The 22196-nt window shown below is 40.7% G+C and overlaps 1 protein-coding gene across 1 annotated transcript in view; it reads right to left on the bottom strand.

Annotated features, from left to right (window-relative positions):
- Positions 1 to 22196, bottom strand: part of PPP3CC (protein phosphatase 3 catalytic subunit gamma) — a 548773-nt gene that overhangs the window by 88910 nt on the left and 437667 nt on the right. The window contains exons 9-10 of the mRNA XM_069214030.1: positions 21454 to 21579; positions 5143 to 5220 (exon numbers count right to left, since the gene is read on the bottom strand). Coding sequence (XP_069070131.1) covers positions 5143 to 5220; positions 21454 to 21579 — 204 coding nt within the window. The remainder of the gene's footprint in view (positions 1 to 5142; positions 5221 to 21453; positions 21580 to 22196) is intronic.

Genomic DNA, 22196 nt, shown 5'->3' with positions numbered 1-22196 from the left:
TGTGCCCGTCACCTCTGAATAGGCTCTGACTGCCACTCTATTTTGTTTATTATACAGTTTTGTAATGTAGTCTGATGAGAGTCCAGTGTAGAGTGAGTCTCAATGCTTAAGGAGCAGGAGAGACAGACTCCTCAATTAGTGTGAAAAAAGGTTTTTATTGTGAGCAATGGGGAGGAACAGGGTACTTTTTTATTTCTGTGAGGTTTCGAATGAGACAAGGATTTTCACATAATGGATGATCAAGAAAAAGGGATTAGAGATGGTAAGGGGGATCCTATAAGGAAGGTTTTAGTCACAGAAAGAAGTCACTGGATTTCCTTTCAATAGTTTAAGGCAGCTGAATGTACTAGCGATATATGCCAAACTGAATGTGAAAGGCCCAGATTAAAGTCCCAAATGAATTTCAATGGTGGAATTAGGTCAATGTTGGAGTTGTGGGTGCTGAAGGCCTTGAGGAACACCAGGCAGGTCTGCAATTGTGGACGAGGAAGACTGACTTTTTACATAATTAAAGTTTAAGGACAAAGAAGAGCTAAGTCACTTTAGAGTTTTTCCAATGACTCCAGGGAAAAGTCTGACTCATCAAGAAGAAAATATGTAAAATGGTATCAAAGTCCACTGAGAGATCCAAGAGGAGCAAGAGTGATGGGCGGCTTGTGGTTAAGATCACTATGAGGTGCTGATACGGACCAATGCCACGTTCATTGTTTGATATGGCAAGCATGCTCGCCAATATGAAAGGGATGCAAACAGCATGACTGCTGGGTGAGGATGTGGGTTCTGAAAAGGAAGAAACTTGTTTAAATTCAATTTCTCTGAAGATTCGAGGGTGCAGGACAAGATGATCCTTCTGTAAACCTTGCTTCCACCGCAAATCTAAAACTTTCTATATTGTATGCATTTGTAGGCTGCAATAAGATATCAGAAATACATTAGAATATAGAGCAACAAGTAGTGCAGCAATTGTGTCACAGAAAACAAAGGCAATTTGTATAATTTATTTGAACTGCAGAAAGACTTGTCACCCTTTCAAGAAAAAGCTTGCCTAAAACCACAGTCCTGTTGAAATGTATTCCAGAAATTGTATGCACATCCACGGTGATTACTGTGAATCCTAGGGATGCCAGGAATGCAGACTTAAGTCTGAGTGGCTAATTGCTCGTGTGATATTTTTAATGGACAATCACCAAAGTATGGCTTGAAACTGTTTCTTTAGCATCACTAATGTAAGGCCACTGGACCACGATATTTGGTTAAACTGTGGCGCTGACCAGAGTGAAAACGACAAAACCTTGAGGTGGCCCACTTTCTGAATTGAAATGTTAAAATATATTTCTTTTAAATGCAACTTGCAGTGAAAGCATGCCTTCTCTTCCATAGGGAAGGGGAACAATCAAGATATTTTTCTTTGGGAAAATTTTATATAAGTATGTTAGATCCAGAAAGGGCCTCAATTCCTAATCATCTTTTTTACAACAACGTGCGTTGCTTACACCATTTTACAAAGCAGTTTTTTTTCACCTGCTTTTGCAGAATGTAATAATATGTTCTGAATGCCTTGGTGTAGGCAAGGGTGATGCTTCTTTACAAAGACCCTGGACTGAGTTGAAGAATATTGAACATCCACTTGTCCATAGTCAGGGATTCCAAAACAAGGTTGAGTTAAAAGAAATCCTCTCACAAGATGCCACAGAGAACATTATAGGAGTCAATCTTGCTTTGCGGCTGATTGCCGTGTCCACCTTCTGAATCTATGATAATAATGCCAGGCTTGTAGAACTAACTGATTTATAAGTGGAGGATGCAGAAGGGTATTTGTATTCTCGTGAGACAGGAGTCTAAGGCTAAATAGTTTTGCTTGGGTTTAAATCCCCATAGTTCTCGTAGTACCACTGTTTTACTTTTTACAATTAGCAGCAAATAATTTTTATTTATACCAAATTAGTCAGTGCCATCAAAAGGCAGGGTATCTAAATTGAAAGAAGTCAACCTGAGTTCGCTTTGTCTGCATAGGACCGAATAGAGCTGCCTGCTATCTGCCAAAATCGTGTATTTGACAGATGCACTATTAACACAACAATGTGGTTAGAGATGAGGTGTGTGAAAACGACTGCTTTTGCATGGCTGTTCTGCAACTGACATAGTATGATAGGTCATGCTCTTTCTCACGTCTATCATATCCATCCCAGTAGAGAGCATATTTGCTAATTTAATCATAGGAGATGTGGTTGTAGTTGCCGACTGTCTCAATACAACACACATCTTTTTCAGTCCTCTGCAGAGGGAATGTCATCAAAACACAAGAATTATATATCTTAACCTGATGCAGATGCCACCATGTACTATGGTTTGGGCCTTGCCTGAGGCAAGCAGTAACTGATTTGGTGTTCTGGCATTTTTTGTAAGGTCTGCTCACAGTTTCTAGCACTGAGGATAGATTATTAATAGAAAAAAGACAATATCTGAAAATCATTTTACCTACTTTAACATCAAATTTCTTTTTCTGAACCCTGTTTCTGAATAGGTGTCTGAGTACCTGTTTGTCTCATGAATTCATGTAAATTAAAAATGACTTTCACACATGTGCCGTTTATACTAGCAGAATCAGTGCGCCCACACAGCATTCAAGCACACTGATCTTGGACACTTCAATGTCATTAAAAGTGTGTAGTTTAATTGCGATACCAGCTTGTGGGCTCAGATCCTTTGTCAGCCAATCCTACTTGTAAACATACATGCATTGACTGCCCTATGTAGTCTACATGCATGCAAAGCCCTGAAGAAAACTATATTACAGATCTTCATTGAAGGACTGTGGTAAATAAAAACTGAAGTGTTATAAGATTTCCCTGATGGCAGTGTCTATCTTCAGAAAAACTGAAAGCTATGCACATGTTTTGATGAAATCAGCAAATCCTAAATTAGTCTGAAGCAATTTCAATTTTTTGTAAAATCTGAGATAAACCAGAACTAATATGATCACCTCTAATACTCAATGTCATGCCAGACTAACTTGAATGGAAGTATCCAAAAACGTTAATGGATCTTCCTGGGAAAGGCCTCAATGGATTATATCATCTTACCACTATTCATAAAGAGCCATTAGCTGCAGATGCCTATGACCAAGGAAACCTTGCAGCCCCCCACATGGCAAGAGACTGAGCATCAACCCTGCTCTGACTAGCCTGGTTCCCTTATGAAGAGGGAAAAACCAAAGCTATTGCGCCCACAATAGGACTATGCTCTTTTGGCATTCAGAGAAAGCAACCTCAGAGATGGTTATTAACTAAAGACAACTAACAATTATTATGTCACTTTGCAGTAAACATGGTTGTAGGTTAGTGCCGGTCCACTAGACCTCTAGACTATGCCAATCATAACACAGCTTTTCACTACATAGTGGGCTAGTGACAAACTAACTGTAGCAATTCAAGATACTGAAAAAGTATTCATTCCTGAAGCAAGAACGAAAGAAAATGAAGCATTTGGACATTGATTACAAGTGCCAGAGAAGTTAACTTTCCAACTTAATGCTGTGACAAGTGTGGAACTCTGCCTACTATTTTCCTTACTGTTGAGCGCCAAGAGCCTAAATGTCTGTGTGACCTAGTGCCGGCAGATTTCCGAGGAGAACAGAAGAACCACAGAGTAAATCAGGCAGTCCCCACAACATGAATGACTGTCTACCTTTGTCAATAAGCCAGGCTTTGTTTAGAATGTGAGTCTCATCTTTGCTTAAAGATCCATGACTGCTCTGGAGAAATCAAAGTCTGCAAAACACCCATTTTCAAATTTCCTAAATATGCTACCCAGTACTTCTGAGAGCTTCTGATACTTATCGATCCAGGGAAGATGCAACTTACCCACCCTTCATCAGCACCAGAATATGTTTGGAGTACTTCAGTTTCTGGAGATATCTCCATCCTGCCTTGCGTAAGGCTTTAAAATCCTGCTGAGCCCAGTCAACCTCAAACTGCCTCATGAAAAAAAGACTCTTCAGAAAGTAGTGGGGACGATTAAAAAATATTACAGGAGGACAAAAATAACTCCAGCACAAAACTGCAGATTTTGCATAAAATGGGCTTAAGTAAAAAAATAAAAAAATAAAAAATAATGAAAAGGTGCACAAATTACAGTGGTGCTGCCATTTCTGTCCACTGCTGATTTAAAACAAGTTCCTGTAAACTACGTTGTTTCATCCAAATGATGGCTTCCACTTGGGCACTGGTGTTGTGAGCACCACTGTTCTAAACTAGACACAGAATATTCCTCTGGACAAAATCAAATGAGAACAGTATATTCAAAATAGTAAGCAGCATATCTGATTCTCTTGGGCAACATGCTTATGCATTTTCAGATGCAACTGCAAAAAATCAATGCAAGGTGAACTGTCAGTCTAAATGATATTTGAGCATTTTCCTCAGAGTTGGTTCGTGAAGAACTCTTAAACGTATGTGTGCACGGATACACACATTTCCCTTGGAGCACTTTCCTCAACTATTTTCTAGGGTAAAGCACTGAACAATTACCTCATAATTATCTAAAAACAAGGCAATTTTTTTAAAGTAATTACCTTCAGGATATTGCCTCAAACATTTCTTTATGGTCAGCAAGAGCAGTCTCCATCTGCTCAGACATAACACCTCTAAAAGCAGCTATGGTTCCATTAGAGTGTGTATCCCATGATGCCAGAATTAGTAAATTTCTTACTCATAACTGGTTTACTGCCATGCTTTCCCAGCCTTGTCAGAGCATTACATGAGCTACTCGATCAGGCACAAAATAGGTAATGTAAGCATGCATTTGCTGTAACTGAATCAAAGGGTGACCTGAGGCTATCATATTTTTTGCAAACATGTAAAAGCCTAGTGCATCAGTTCTGGGCCATGAGATCTCATTGTTCCCAATACCAGCAAACAATTTATTTCAACTGTGGGCTGTCTAAATAATGGTAAACTGGCGAGTCCTTTCTATGGCCAGTGTATTTAAAGGCTTACTGCTAATCTGACATAGCAAACCTGTAATCCACAGTTCCAACCAGAATCACATTTAAAAGAAAGCATTAGAGACAGAGAAGATTCCTGCATCCATCTTGAAACTATTCTGCCCTCTGCCAAGTCCAAGACCAGTAGGGCTTCTTACCTTCCAACGTGTCATCTCCTTCTGAGATGAGCTCGTCGTCTGAACAGATATTCAGAATGTTTACCAGCATCTCTGTCACTGCAGAAGAAAAGATGACATAATGACTTGGTGGAAGACAATGTGTACAGACATTGTTAAACTATAACAAAACAGAAACCCTTGCATGCCACATCATGTTCGCGACCAGGACACACGTCAAGATTGTGAAAGGAAGGATAACTGCAAGAGCTTGAGACACATGCCCAAATGATAAGGGAACAATAGTCGTGTGTGAATTTGTATGCACAGCATCCTACTAATAGTATTCACTACAGGTCTATGTATATTTAAAATGGTCAATTTAGAATCATTTACTCACGATCTGTCCTTCATCACAATCTACTAGAACACTGCTCCTTAGTGCAAGTTCACAGGAAGTTACTAGTATTAGGTGCCTAGTCTATTGTCCTCCTTGCTTTATACTAATGGATTGTCTGTCTTGTTCAAGAATGGACCAAGCACATTTGCATACCACTGGCCGGTCCCTTGAAATTTTGAAGACTGGGAACAAAATTGGCTTCAACCCTGCCCAAGCCGCAGGTTTCCAGAGACCCACTCAATACCAAAATATAGAAGCCATATAAATGGTCAGTGTGGATGGCAGATGACTCATTATGAGCGAGAGAGAGAGAGAGAGAGAGAGAGAGAGAGAGAGAGAGAGAGAGAGAGAGAGAGAGAGAGAGAGAGAGAGAGAGAGAGAGAGAGAGAGTGTGTGTGTGTGTGTGTGTGTATATATATATATAACATCACTAGAAAGAGTAGTATTAACTGTAGTTCTCTATCATGGGTATCTTTTGTTGATTCACATGCTATATATAGATGTTTATAGTTATCAGGTCGAGAATCTGCAGTTTTTCCCATACATATTTCTTTTGTAGGCCATGCAAATCTTTGGAACTTTTTCCAGCATCCTATGGCTGGGTGGGTGCCCAAGCCTACACATGTACTATATAAGAGATTTACATGCAAGTAACTGTAACTTTTCCACTGTTTTGTTTTCAGAGTTTTATAAGAACCAAGCCCTGTTTAACAAGGAATAGATGAGATCAGGCCTTAGCTGTATCTGAATGAATTCCTTAAAACCTCTCACCCAAGATGGATATCACCTGTACACAGTTACTATCCAAGGAGGGATGTCTTCTAAATCTCTGCATCATTGACTCTGTCGCTATTTAGCAGATCACACATATTGAAGCTTTAAATGGTAAAACAACCATTTTAGCTTATCGTTCATAAAATTAACTATAAGTATTCTCAGATTGTCCACTGGACTGAAAGTAACTTTATGTTGTACTGTCAAAAGATTATTATAATTTGTTGGTCAGGTGGGTTTTTTTCTGGCACCATCATAAACCACAACAAATTTACTTCCACATATGGATTTTTGCACTGTCCTAAAAGTAACATTCACCTTACCTAGCTCACATTCCATTAATGTCAAAATTATGTGAGTGTGTTGCTAAGAAACTGCTTACTTTGCAACTATTGAGGCACATTACAGGTACACCTTAGACAGACATGATGTACGACTTTACCTTTCTACAAAATGTAAAAATGTTCTCATATAACAGGTACTTCCAAGTTTCTCACATTCTACCTCAATGCATGGAGTATTACAAAACATTTTCTGAAGAAAAATATGTTAATTTACATTTGTGACAACTGTAACTTGGTTCGAAACTGGACATCCCGAAGATCAGAAAGAACAAAGGAGGAAAGAATGCTGCTCTATTCGGCTGAAGAGTCAGGTCTTCACACTCTTAAACACAAATATTACCTTGGGGGTGGGGAGGAATCTTATTCTCTAGGTTACTAAAGCATCTCAAAGCTCTTTTATGGAAGTTGAGTTCAGAATGCCATCCATGGAATTATCATACCACAAGACTGTGATGCAATATGCACCTAAATGTAGCACAGCAGTAACAAGCTACCAAGTGAAGGACTTCTAGAGGAATGTCCCCAAAATCCATTGAAAAAGAGGATCAAGATGGAATTAATAAATTAGATAATCCCAACAGAGTGTTTCATAGGCACAAAAAGTAAAAAAACCTTTCAATGAAAACCTCTCAAAACAATTGACACTTATCTGGCTGAAAAAAGCCTGAGAAGATGAAATACACATCATCATGCAATGGACTGACATTTTTACCTTTTCTACCCATATGCAATTGCATGCATAGCAACTAGTAAACCAAGAGCAATGACACTTATTATGCTTAACAAGATTCAATTTGTTTGACTTAAATGATCGCAGAAGCAAATAAGTTTCCGCAAATACATGGGACTAAATCAGGCAGGAAGAAAATTTAAAACATGTTATGTTTTCTGTACTGGGGTGTAAGGAGCTACTTCTTCTCAAATCCTGCAAAGATGTAGGCATTAGAATTTGTAAGGAAATGCTAGCTAACATTTCTTGTAAGCAATGTTGTGAGTTTTAATGACAACCAATGTTGGCAGAAGTGTAAATTAGCAATCAAAAGTAGAAAAGAAGAACGGCAGGTAGTCAATCAGAAACTGTAAGCTACCAAATGAGAAAACCAAAGGTGCCCTTGGGCCAGTATTTTGGAAGATATATGTTGGCAAACCAGACGCAAGAGAAGTTAAGATATGATACTTTTTTCTAAGTTAAAATGGCTGGGTAGCAGAGGGCAATGAGTACAACCAAAATGGTTAGGAAGAAACACTAGGTACACGAAGAGCTCCACAATTAAATCACTGAATGGTACTCTAAAAACAGTACTCTTTCCCTTATCCCTACAACTGCTTCATGACGTTGGAGGGAGTTAATCTATAGGAATCTGGGCTCATTAGAGATAGGCACGTACATTTGGATGAAAGAGTTCGAATCTGGAAGGTGCCAGAATGAAGTAGAGATGGAAATAAGGGACAAAAGAGATTGGGGTAGGGTGCTCATGCTGAGAGCCATCAATTACCAATGAAAGCATCAGAGAATATTAAGGTGAATTCAGGAGGGAGACCTAAGTAAATAGCACAGGCCAGGGATCAAGTTGTGCACGTCAACCCCAGGATAAACCCATTATTATAGTGATGTTCCTCTAACAGCCCTTGCAAAATGTAAAGGTAATCAATTTATCAAACGAGAAGCCCACCACTGATTAAACTCTACTGGAAATAAAATTGTGGTTGGAGCTTATCTATGCTGTGCAACAAGCATCATGGCTGGTAACTACCTATAAGTGCGGGTCATTTGAGGAACAATTAGCATATGAGCACCTTTGGGGGGACTTTTTGAGGTATATTCAAAGCAGAACCCATCTTTAACTAATGTCTAGAAGAAGTGGATAACTAAAGTTAGGTTAGCACTTGGGAAGCTAGAAGACATAACTGCTTAAGGAAGATCGGCGGCTGATGAACAGGCAGTTACTGGTCTGAAGTACAAGGCACAGTTTCGAAAACTGAAGTGGAATAGTTGGAGTTAGAGTAAATGTTTTATAGCTAAGCTTTCCAGGAGACCTGGACTTGCCAAACATGTCATGTTTCAGACTAAACCTTTATAAAAAACCTAGTCAGTAAACAAGCATTTTGTAAGCCTAAGTGTGGCCTAACCTTGTGTATTATAAAAAGAGCTAGTCTGAACTAAAACGGATTAAAAAACCTCAGTGAACAGTCGCATATATGCAAAAACAAGGAAATAAGTAGCTGTCCAGCTTTTTGTCACACTGCTATTAAACTTCAGAAAATAAAAGTCAAGGAACCCTCAAGTATGTTTCAAGATGATGAAAACAACAAACATGCTGGGTTATACAAATCTAACAGGTGATGTTCACGCTGAATTTAAGAAGGAAAAGCTGCATGTGAAGAGCCTGCTTGGGTGAAGGATGCCTAGGGTATACTTTTTAATAGAATACAAAAATATTTCAAATTATTTCATTTGTAAGTGCAACAAAAACAGTAAAACAAGCAGGCAGTACCTTGCAGTGAAGAACGCAAGGATACACATCACCAACATAGTTCAAAGGAGGATAATTACCTAAAATCCACAGGGAATGACCCTCAAGGAGAGACATCCACATCTCCAGCAGTGTCGCTGAAATTGTACCAAGACCCCCAAATGCATGTATGCTTGCTGGCACTGCCCCTAACCTGAAAAACAGAGTCCTCTGTGGAAGCACAGTGATCAACCCAAAGGATCCGTTCTGCTCAGGAGTGGGCAAAAATATTCCTTCACAGTATGGTAATGTCTCTCTGTGCAATAATAACACCACTCCCACTAGTATGCATGACACGACTGTACCTCCCTCATCCTCCATAATTCCCAGAAGGGCAAGTCTGGGGTCCCGGGGAACAGCCCCACCAGCCACCCACCGCGAGAGGCTGTGTATAGCATTCCAGCATCTGGCAATCTTGAGCATTCTCATATCATGTGGATAAACATGGCCTCTGGGGGACTACAACAGCGTCATCTTGTACTTGGGGCATGCCCCACCTCAAGAGTCATGCTGGGTGAAATTGCATCCAAAGTAGGTAGGTCAATTGGATAAGACTGAGCCTGATCAATATAGCCAAGGTCCATTCTCGCCCATACCCATTTTCCATCTCCCAGCTTCCCCAAGTCTCCCTCCTAAGTCAGATGGAGGGCACTGAATATGCCAAGGATGTTGACAATTAATAATTTGTAAATTATTGACGTCCCCTTCCTACTCAGGAATTTGATTGTAACTTTAACCTCAAGTGGCTTCAAGTATGTCAAGTGGACCAGCTGGTCCACATAAGTGCCCAGGGCATGGCAAATCTGTAAAGATAGAACTGGGAATTTGAGAGATCAAATTTGCTCAGAAGCTGTTGAAAAGTTGTAATACATGTTAAGTCCGAGACAATTCCCCAGCCTGGACATACCAATAACATCCCAAGACCATAATCCCTCTAGATGTGACACCTGTAGCAGCTACACACCTCACCATAAGGGAGACTCTAGTTAGGACTCTCCAGCAGCCCAAACACTGGTGCACCTCCCTCCAGTTTTGGAGCAGCATCCAAGGGAAGTGCATGAGGGAGCAGGACCCCATTTAAGAAGGATATTACTCAATGAGGCTCCAAGAGGGCCACCTGCAGTCGATTCTTTGGGTCAAATCGTTAACTGGTAGTATCTGCCCCCCATCACCCTCAAAACACATTTGCAGCAAGGATTCTAACTCAAATAATAAAAGTGATTACTGGTCAACTTAAAAAGGAGTCAGGCAAGTACGTTTGGTGGTGGGCCCCTGACAGGAAAATCCATTTTTTCCTTGTTAACCCTCAAGCCAGAAGAAACACCAAAAATGTCCAATCTCTGTCGATCTAGAGTATACAAAGACAGACTGTTGTACATACAGCATTAGATCGTTGGCATAGAGGGAAAGCATATACTCCTCCCAATCACAACAGCAGATACTTTGCAGCTTAGTGTCACATTGTATCCAGCTGGCAAGAGGTTCCATTACCAGAGCAAAAGGGAGCAGCAACAGGGAAAACCAAGCCAAGTGTCCCGTTGAGTGGAAGGGCTGGGAGAGTTCACTGTTGACTCTCTTGTAAATGGAACGGCACAGGGCATCTGTGCCAAAGACAAAAATCATGGACAAAAGGCCCTTTTAGGCAACAAAGAGTGAAGGAAGAGCTTGTGGGGTATAAGTCTAATAATATTAATCAGCAATAAATGTAAAAGACTGACAAGGTTGTGCTCCAAATTGTCAATGAGCACAGAATGCACCCTTTGAATGGGTGCTCACCCAAAGACTCTTGTTCACACCTGACATACAAAAAGCCAGGAAGAAACCACATCATAGTTTGTTAACACTGAGACATGGTGGAGGTTGTCTGACCTCAAGGCCATGATGTGGTTTGAACATGATCATTGTGAGAAAGTGAATTATTAGTTGAGGTGACTGTAGTCCATCACAACTAAGCCACTAACTTGTTAGGTCGAGTCAAATGCTTCAGTAATTTAAACCTGGGCTCAACTCCTAGGATCGATGGCACATAGCAGACAGGCTTAACTTAAGGAAAATGTGTAATGCATTGATAAGTACCAAAACAGTTAAAAAGTAAAAATATATATATATATATATATATATATATATATATATATATATATATATATATATATGAGTGAAATGTAAATCAACAAAATGGCACCCAAACACAAAAAATCCAGTATAGGAACCAAAGATATGACTTTTGTTTTTATTATTTGAGAGAAAATAGTGCCAAGAAGCGCAGTGTGCAATGGTAGCCAATGGTCGCACTAGACCTATGCGCAATTTGAAGCAGACTGTGATTGGGTGCATATCGGATAAACTGAGTAGATTTTCCTCACTATGAGCTGGTATTAGGGAAGTTAGAAAAAAGGATCTAAGTCCCAATCTGAAATGGGATTTTGTTGTTTTTCTGAGGGAAAACTCTCCTCTCCGTGGGACAAAGCAGCAAATCAATGAGATGGAGTGGAACTGCCAGTTGGATACTGTTTGCAGGAAATCACCAGTGTTTCCCCATATTTAACATTAAAGTACAGTTTAAACCAGGCACTGTACCCACAACAAACCCAGAGACAGAAGTCTGACAGGACAAAAGCAGGGTCCTTCAGCATCCAGAAAAGGGATGCACCAGATTTGTCTTAGCCTCCTGTTCCCTCTAGTTCAAGTGCGCATCAAGTATTACATGCGGCTCAACAGACCTATCGAGCAGGATTAGATAGCCTGGGGTCAACAGGATAGGCACAGCCCCCACTCAGAATATACTGTGGTATTCAAAGGACTCATTTCCTCCCATTCAGCTCAGCCTTCTATGTGCTTCTGGGAGGAATTTCACACCTCATTCACACCTTATTCAGGCAAACTACAAGCTGGGGTTAGTGAAGAGTTAATGCAGATTAGCATACAGAAACTTCAGGCATGGAAAAGGTAACTTTTTTAAAGTTTCGTCCTTAATATTCATTATAAAAAATAAAAAAAAATAAAAAAAACATCGTCACTTAACTGGATTTTTAATAAATAATAAAAATAGTAGTTTCATCATTTATCTAGCTTGTCCCATTCCCGAGATCCAGTATTAGTGTTTAAATCTGTTCTTTGGTTTCCTACACAGGACAGTTAGGCCTGCAACAGTGAAAATAGCCTTTAGGGCCTTGTCACTCTAGGGGCATGGTATCATTCATTTCCTACATGTCCCACTTTTAAATACCTTGTACCCTACCTTTTGGGCTACAAGGTGTATTTACAGGTGACTTACTGATATCTGTCAAAAAGGGTTATTTCAACAGACATCATTGCAGGTTTTACATTGCAACAGTAAGACTACAATTGTAGATCTGAAGCCATTATTCCTTTGTCATCCTAGTATTATACCAGTGAATAGCACAATAAGTGCTGCAGCCTACAGGTGACATTTAATTTCAAGCCACGGGCTCATTTCTGCACCACATACTATGGACTTATAGAAAGGTTAGGTAAGCTAATTAAGATTTGACATGTTTTAGGGATCAGAGCACACATATTGGACCTCAGTAGGGGTGTATGGAATATTCTGCTCCTCTCAATGAATTGATGGAATTTGGGCAACTCCATATTACCCTAGTAACGTGTAGTTCTAGCAAAATTCTGCCAATATCCACGTGGGGGAGTTTTTTCCTCATGTGTGGCTTCAGAACAGCAAGTTTGCGAGCGCTAGCTAGATTTGGCACCCCCTAGCACAAGTTTCAGTCACTAGGAGGACATCCAGTGAGGTTTTTCTAATGTAGGCAATTGCGATAGCTTGTGTTCAGGATACTGACGCTAGAGTAGAAAATATACTTGTGTGGCAACAAAATCAACTCTAGTAGCAGAGTCCTCTTGCACGCCGAGTGTTGTCATTCGCGATGATTTTTAAGCGCAGAACACAATCTTGATGATAAATTACAGCACCACAGCACAATATGCCTATTTCTGCCCATTGGTGGACTCTCACGGAGTTTTTATGCAACTCCCTGGAATTCCCCTGAGCCAAATTCTGTGAGTTCTGTTCACCCTTAGACAGCGCCTCTGTGTGCAGAGCCTAAAAACCAGCAATAAAAAAAAGACAGAGTTGACTATTGCAAAAAGAGGCTTTTATTAAAAACGAGTCTCTTTACATGTCAATTACACTAATACATAATAATGAAATTAGTTATCCTGGATAATGAAAAGGCCAGGAATGTGTTTTTTATTAAACAATATTAGGAACAGTTACGGAGACTGCAGCTAATCTGGAGATAACCCAAGTTATTGTTTCCAATACTTTTCCCCCACAATATAGAAACTATTTTCACACATTGTATGCTTGCTTCAATTTGAAAAAATAGAAGCTCGAGTTACATCCTGAGTCCTTAAATGTTCATTGGAGACAGTTCCCCCGTGGTTAACATAATAATGTTACAGAACTGTTCATCTGAAAATAAAGTAACAGGGAAAATTCAGTAGGAATATGTGGCAGAGGCAGTGTGAAAGGGACTGTGATGGGGAAGAGCAGCAAGCTACACTTTGGCACATTGTGATAAATACAAGCCAAACTGTCTTGTTATAGAAATACTGTAATTAACCCTGGATCATAGGTGGAATACTCTCTGCCCCACTGTAAAGTGCAGAAGCAGGAGACCAGGAACCCTGGCACCCCTCTTAGCAAGACTCTTGCAGAAGGTTCCCATGTAGTGAAGAAGACCACAATAGTAAAGACCTCCTTTGCTGTTAATGTTGTGCCACACTGTTCTCCTCAACATGGGTAAGGGTCCTAGACTGGAACAAAAAGCATCAACATAACCATGGCTAATCCAGAGCAGAGTTCAGACAAGAGTATTTAAGGCACTAGAAGGAACACAGTGTTTGCACTGCTTGAAAGGAACCAAACTAATGTCTGTATTCAGGAAATTAAAATATGTGTTTCTAGGAAGTCTTGTCTCAATACTAATCATTACTGTTGTGCAATATTGTTTAGTAAAATTATATTCAACTGTATGAGTGACGGGGTGGGAAGCAGCACACTAATAGCTAACTCTCAATATTGCTTCTGGGGGACAACATGGGGGAAGTGACGTTAACTGGCATGAATCTCTATTTTATTGCTTCAAAAAGAATAAATGCCTGGGACGAAACCTTGCATGCCGGCGTAGTGGACCTGAATTTGGTTAGGGAAACATTATTTACCTGTAACAATTGTTGAAGCTTGTAGTGCTGTAGACTCACACGTTTTGCACATTCTTGCTCTCTAGTATTGGATACAGACATTGCACATTCTTTTTTGCTTCTGATGTGGAGGTTTCAGTTTCGAGGTGACTCATGATCCCTCTCCCTAAACCCACAATGCACAAGGACATACTCTACCACAGATTGTGTTACTCCCCAAGTGGTGAAAGTATGTATGTGCAATAATATGAAGCAGAACAGTCTATATGTGTACTGATGTAAAATAAATACACACTTGACACATCTGTTGAAAACATCACACCAAGAGCTTGCATCCAAGGGGGACAGCATTTGAAAATCTACAGCACTACAAGCAGAAAGCTGGTTATTGCAGGAAAGTAAAGTCTTTCATTTGCAGTATGTGCTGCTATAGATCACATGCTTTGCATATACTTAGAAGCAGTGCTCTTCTCCCTAAAGGGGTGGCTTGCGAGCTGTAGTGAAGGATGTGTGAAAAAAACGTTTTAAGGAGAGTTTGGTTGACTTAGGTGAACTTTCAAGACTGACAAAAAACACATCGCTTGTTGAAGGTATAGCTGTGAATCCCTCACTGTGACCAACCTGGCCTTAACTGGGCCTTTAAAGCTTTCAGCTGCACTCAGCATTTCAACATACTTTATTTTATTTAACACAATGGCAGATACAGTACAGAACGCTCCATTTTGGCGGGTGCTTCACTGAAGAAAGCCTACTCTTCCCTTTACCACATGCAGTATCTTCTTAGGATGGTCTGCCAAGGATTGCCTCAGTCATCTGTTGGGATGGACTCTCCATAAGGGTTAGGAAAATGCAGACAGGTCAGGAATTAGTCTATGATAGCAGAGCTAGGAGAGGACATGGATTATGTATGTGACTGGGGTGGCAGGGGGCTTGGCTCCCCATTTGGAATTTCCTAAGCCAAGACTAAGTCCCATTTTGTGGCATTGACTAGGCCAGATGGTGAAGGTTGCACAGAGAGCTATATCATGCCCCTGTCACAGGGTCTATCTAGATATCCTTTTGCCTCACATCAGGCTGCATGCTTTGGTTTTCTGGTGGTGCTGATCCACTCTGTGCCAAGCGCAGTGGCAAGGTTGACTTCGGAACTGATTTTGGTTTTGATGCAGACAGCAGATACTCTTGGGGTCAAGACAGTGTATCTTCATCTTGAGGTTGAAGGCCCTGGTCCCAAGGCTTCTCTGTTGCATACTGCCTTTCGGTGCTAAGATAGCTCTCAAGCAGTGATCAGTGTCAACTGCCAACCCCTTTTTGGAGGTGCTTTCAGGGCGTGAGATATTGCCCTCTCAAGGTCATTCCTTCCCTCTAGCCATAGCTCTGTTCAAGAACAAACAATGGAGAGAGGACCCTCAGAAGGTGCTGACTGCAAAACCAAAGATACAGCCTTTGTTCTGGATGTGGCTTTTAATGGTGGACTTGAAAAAGGCTATTCTCCAATTAGACAACGCATTCTGGACTCTGCTCTCCCTGGGTCCCCTGAGTACACAATGACCCACACCTTTTCCATCCAAATAATTACCATCAATGCCAATGCCTTGAGCAGTTGATACCTCGGCAGACCCCGCCACAACATCCTGCAGTCCGCCCAGCACTGTTCCCTTCTATACCGGATAGTTATCTTACACCTGAAGGGTGATTTATTGTGATCAACTATGGAGGCAGGTTACAGACCATGTGTTGGTCTTGCCACAAGAACTTGCTGTTGCAGCTAGGACAGAAATGAAAGGGTGTAGCCGCCAAACGCCACAACTCGTGGATCATTTGCATATGACCAGCCCTCAAGTTAGGTGTTGTGTGCAGCAATACCAGTGAGTCGAGGATTTATCTTCCATTGTGTGGTGGTCCCAGAGGTCCAAAAGATACATCAGAATCCGATGGCGGGGAAAAAAAAAAAAAAAGACAATACAGAAGACTAATAAAAACTTTACTGCAGATTAATTAAAATCAACGCAATTATAGACAACGATGGATGCTTCAGAGGCTCATTGATAATCATAAGCGATACGTCAATTTAAAAGCAATGCGGACAAAGAAGTACTTCGACCTGCATAATTGGAAAATATAATTAATTGCATTGTCTGCTAATCCAATGCACTAAAGTGCTAAAGTACATTATGACATGTCCATGATTACTTAGAAATAATAAAAAACAATATAAAGTCTGTGTTGTGAGGCATTGGTGATTCAGTGGAGGGATCAGTTTGAAACTGTTTTGTCTGTTTCGGATAAAAGCAACTTAAAATGTCGGCCCCCAACACTAGATGGCAGGAGCTTGCAGCATCTGCTGTTGTATATCACATGCTTTGTAAACTGCTATTTTTGGTTGGACACCGCTTCTTACTGTAAAGTTTTAGAAAGAATCAGGAAAACTCTCCCCCCCCAGTAATACCTCTCCAATGCTGTAAGGTGCTGCCATGCTGCTTCAATCCAGGCTCAGCCCACCCTGGATCTTACAATACTTGAGTACATAAGGCAACACTACTATGCTGGTGATAGTTCCAGGTAACAGAGAGCATTACTGACAGCAACAATATGTAATTTTTGCATACCTTGTGATCCTATTAATCATGGTGTTAACTCACAAGGGAGGGGAAAGAAAGAGGGCTTGGAGGAAGGTATAAAGGGATAGAATCCATACATCATTACTGAAGGAAAGTAACTTTTTCTTTGGATAGATAGTTCGTCCTGCATAGTCCTCACCACCTGCATAAATCCTCAAGAAATACCCTCAAGGAGGTGAGATAGAGTAACAGCAAATATCGAAGGAAATTATGCAACACAACCCTGGTAAACTACCAGTCATTGTATGCATGAGCTGAGAGGTGTTCATGTTTTTCAAAAATATCTAACTCAGAGCACGTGGCTTCCAGCAGATAGAGACATCAATAAATGCAGCCATGTCCTTGTTGGACTGGGCATCTGGAGGGTCTTTATTAGTTAAGGTATAATAGATTTAAATACAGTGTGACCCAGCGTTAAGTGTGCACTTGGTCACCACTATATCCTTCTTGGATTTGGAGAAGCTCACAAAGAGCTTTTTGTCCATTCTGTCCTGCCGTAAGCAGTCTATATTGTAAAAGAAATGTACGCCAGGAGTCCAGTCTACACAGCTGCTCCCACTCGTTAGTATTACAAGGAGGAAGGAACAAAGATGGAAAGTGATGGACTGGCCCATATGAAAGGCAGTTACCACTTTTGATTAAAAACAAGCAGCTAAGTATGAAGAACCAGTTAATCCAGATACAAAACTGAATGGTGAAATAACCGAAAGGGTCTGAAGTTCACAACCTTTGGGAACTAGAAAGACTATTTTCAAAACTGGATGTCAAACTGAACAAATGCGAATTGTATTGAATGGAGATGTTATAAGGAATTTTAACACAAGATTTAAATTGCACTGAGGAACAATAAAATGAGTGGCAGGTTACAAAGTGAGTAAATGTCATTGCTAGTGGTAGCTGAAAGAAGGAAGGCTGCTCAGCGAGACACATGAAGGTAGATAGGGCAGCCAAGTAACCTTGCCACAGCAAGGCCATGATGGACAAGAGATAATGCAAAGTATAAAACAATTGGAAAAGCATGATTAAAATGGATTTAGACCCTTCAATCTGTACCACTGACCAACTGTTCTGCTGATCCTCAGACATGGATTTTGGGGTGGGCTTCCTATCAGCCAAGATGAAGTCTGTAACTTCAGACATCAATTAGAGTGACCCTTGCTGACACTGCTCAATCTCCACATGTACAGCCACAAATATGGAGAGTGGGATGAAGAGTCTGGCAATCCTGCTGCGAGAACAGGTCCATCTTGTGCAGGAGAGGAAGAGAGGGCCAAAGTGGTGAGTTTCAACGTAACAGCCTACCAAAGTCTTATATCTTAAACCAGGGCAACCAGTGTCCACTGAGCCCTGTCCCCTTGCATCTTCTGCAGGACTCTTGGCAGAAGTAGGATCAGCTGGAATGCATAAAGCACAACCCATGATTCATACAAATCTGAAGGTATAACTCAAGGAATCACTAACACAGAAGTATGTGGATGAAACTTCCTGTTTAGGAACGTGGCAAAGAGAGCCAGGCATGGATATCGCAATCTTGACAATACTCCTTCTGTTACTTCGGGGTGAAGTTCAAACTCAATCTCCCAGGGAGAGAAGGCTCAGAGCATTCAATCTCACACTGAGTGCCTGTAGGGTGTTCAGATACTAGAAAAAGCCCTGTCTGTTGATAGGCCTATCACTACAGATGAACCACGCCCTAACAAATGGTCGGGGACCTCCACTTCTCATTGTCTTTTAATGTAAGAAACTTATTACAGCTGGTATTTTAACAACCCAAAGCTGTAATACTGTGACTGGAGTGGTAAAAAGGTTTTTGTCGTTTTAAAGCTCAGCATGAATGGCACTAGCCAATCCTCTGCTTAGACTTTGGGGTTAAAAAGGCAAAAGACTGTTCCTTTCTAGCTCGGTTTTGATGGCACTGTGCTAATCCTATGATTTAAAACTTTGCTAGACAGACATCTGAGGTAAGCAGATTCAGAGTGTTGCTGGTGTTGTAGGGTTTTCTATATAGGAGCTGCTCTCCACAAACTTGAGAACTACCCAGAGTTCTCTACTTCCTTTTTTTTTTGCATAACTTACACATTCCTCTAAGCCTGAAAGGGTATTGTTTTGATATATATAAATACATACATCTACACACACACACACACACACACACACACACTACATGTTTTGGTGATTTTATTGCATAAAATCCAGTGGTACAAAACTCATTTCACAGGGAATCATCAAACATGGTAAATATTTCACTGATGCCTGTGAAATAGGTATTGCTTCATCATAACAACAGCCCGGAAAACTACTTTGCAGAGCTTTAACATTGTGAGAGCCACTAGGATAATGCTGCATGGTGGAGCAAATTATGTGGCAAGGTTATCTACATTATGTGGTAAAAAGTGCAATTTATGCAGCACATTCTCTGTCAATATCATTTTTTTTTCAGTTTAAGACCGGAACAACATTTTTGGTGAAATGTGCAAATCATGTGGCAAATGTAAATACCTAATTATGTGGTAATTGCTGCAGCCATGGAATTGCCCAACTCCAATGACTCTGCCCACTGTTTTATTAACAAGAAGTGCAAGTAAATTCTAAACAGTCTAACTCCAGAGCTACACTTTCAAGAAAACAGCTTTTTCAAACTCTGAATAAACATGTTATATAAAAAATACATAACTAGTGTCACATACAATACTGTCCTATATGGCCATCTCGGTGTTCTGCTGACATTTACAAAGCGCTCGGCCTTTCGCTTTATGTCATACGAACCCTTGATGACAATATTACACAGTTGTCAGTTATAAATCATAAATTATATACTATCCATACATACATAAACATCTACGTAACAGTGCCATCAAAGAGCCAGTTCTTAAATAAGACTCCAATTAAGATGGCACGTTTCATGTTACCATCAATGTTTGCGCCCTTTTGACAGTTTCAAGGCTCATCCACGCAATGTGGAATCTTGAGAGAAACAATAAATTAAACTCTCATTTTTGAAGATTGCAAACTCCATTATAGCAGCATATGCTCTGTGTCATACATTATTTAATGGCTGTCAATGCCTTTCTCAACAGATGAACGGACTTTTATTGCCAGACACCTTGTGAAGTTGAATATCCTCAATGTAGGCTTCACCAGTGGTCTACTGAACCAACCTGGCTGTCATGGCTTTTGCTAGGAACCACAAGGTAACCTTCCTACTTCTCACTTGCTGTTCCTCTCTCCAAAAGATAAACATGATTTAAAAAAAAAACTTTTGTTTCAAAAAGAGAGCAGTGGTTCCTTTGCTTAAGATAACATTGACTACTTTGGCACCAGAATCGGCTCTGTACTGCTCAGGGCTATGTGTTCCAGTAACTACAAACCTTTTACTGTGCTAATAGGACCTGCAGCTCCTAGAAATAGAGTAGGAAAAGAAAAGGGGAATAGGTGGCCTGTCGAGCAATGTCTATATAGTGAGGTGTCCTATTCACAGGTGAAGTTAATTAAACCAGAAGAAGAATCAAACCTAGCCACATTGCTGAGAGTAAAGTTCATTAGAGTTGAACAATCTGGCATCACAGCTAAAAGAGTCACAGGCAAAAGGTTTGTTTGCATTGTCTAGTCTCAGAACGAAGGGTGGCCTCAAATTTCAGCAAACATGTTCTAGGATGACTCTGGGCTTCTTATTTGCCATCCATCCTTGCATGCCAGGGCTATCATGTTCAGGCAGCAGACAAAAAGGTCACCTGAAAATAACCTCTTCCATCATCCTGCAGATTAAAAAAAGGGACCAGTTGTCTCACAAATCTACAAGTACACCTTCGATTACCTTACTTTATAAAACAAATTCAAATTGGAGAGAGGAGCCCTTGAACATTATTAAAGAAAATATAAACTTCTAAGAGGAAAACTCACGAAACAAAAGACAGCGGCCAGGAGCCTTACTGACAGAGAAGAAAACTAAGAGACAAATCAGTTGGTGGCGCACGTTATTTGAATCCTAAAGGCAAACGGGGGTAGAATGCCCTTTGAATCAGAGGATTTGGTTGACAAGGGAGAATTCTGCAACATTTACCAGTCTTGGGCTGATCACGCAGTGGTACTCTGAAACTATAGCAGAGGTGTTGAATCCACAGGGCATGTATAGGAGCCCTTGAAAAGAGTATTGCATTTAAGTTCTACAAACAGGTGAAATTGATCGCACCCCCCTCCAAAGAGGAGTTCGTCTGAGTATGAAATGCCTAAGCAGAATGGGAGTCTAAAGTGTACAAGATGAGCATAGTGCCCCGTGAATGCACAGAAGGGCAAAAAAGGCTCAATGCATATCGCATAGCTTCAAGCTTCTACATTTGGTGGCTGAATATGCAGCATGTTAACATGAACGAACATAAGAGAACCCACAAACTGAAACATCCCGATCCAAACATCACTGAGGGACAAGGCATCAAAAATGCACACACAAACTTATAAGGAGCAACTGTAACAATCAACCTTTATCACTAAAATGCCAGCCATGAAGTCTTGCTTAGGAGCCATTTTACCTTTTTCCCCTACAAAAGGCAAGGACCACGTAAAGACATCCATGAAGTTGGGGAGCCAGTAAGGATGCGGGGAGCAGTTGAACTGCCGGATGTTCATGACATTGTTCTCATATTTCAGTACAGCAGCTGGAAAGGAAATAAAAACAGGTAAATGGTGACAGGCTGCAGGGAACGTAAGTCAGAGGCAGAGGTGGGCAGTGACTGCAGGGAAAGGGGGCGTACAGAGAACAGATGAATGTGTGACAGTGTGAAAAGACGCACTCCGCACGAGTGAATAGCCACTTGCCAACACGAAGCAAAACAGATCACGTTTATTGTAAGCGTTGCAGAGTATGTGCTTAGCATTCCTTGAATATCACCACTGCGTTTATATTACGAGGGTGGTGCTTGAGGGCAGGAAGTTACACTTAGCGGGCAAAGACTGATTCCACGGATGGAAACAACAAAGTGCAGAGACTAGAACAATGACCCGGATTTATACTTCGGTTTAGCAGAAATGAAAAACATTTCGCGAGTATTTCTGAAGTGCAGATACTGTGTCAGGACCAACATTTGTGTTTTGTTCATTATCCACTAATATGCAAAGATGTACTAGTAAGCTACCTTTGTGAATGTAAATTGAGAAAATTTAGCATAAAATCTGCAGCAGGGTCTGTATCTTCCTCCTCTCTTGTGATCAGCAGAGTTGGCTGCAGGAGATACATTCTCGTCTTGACCCATCCTTCAGTTTCAGTACACACACA

The sequence above is a fragment of the Pleurodeles waltl genome, chromosome 11, assembly GCF_031143425.1.
Source record: "Pleurodeles waltl isolate 20211129_DDA chromosome 11, aPleWal1.hap1.20221129, whole genome shotgun sequence".
NCBI classification, from domain to species: domain Eukaryota; kingdom Metazoa; phylum Chordata; class Amphibia; order Caudata; family Salamandridae; genus Pleurodeles; species Pleurodeles waltl.
The sequence above is the reverse complement of the archived record's forward strand: the minus strand, read 5'-3'. Positions and strand labels throughout refer to the sequence as shown.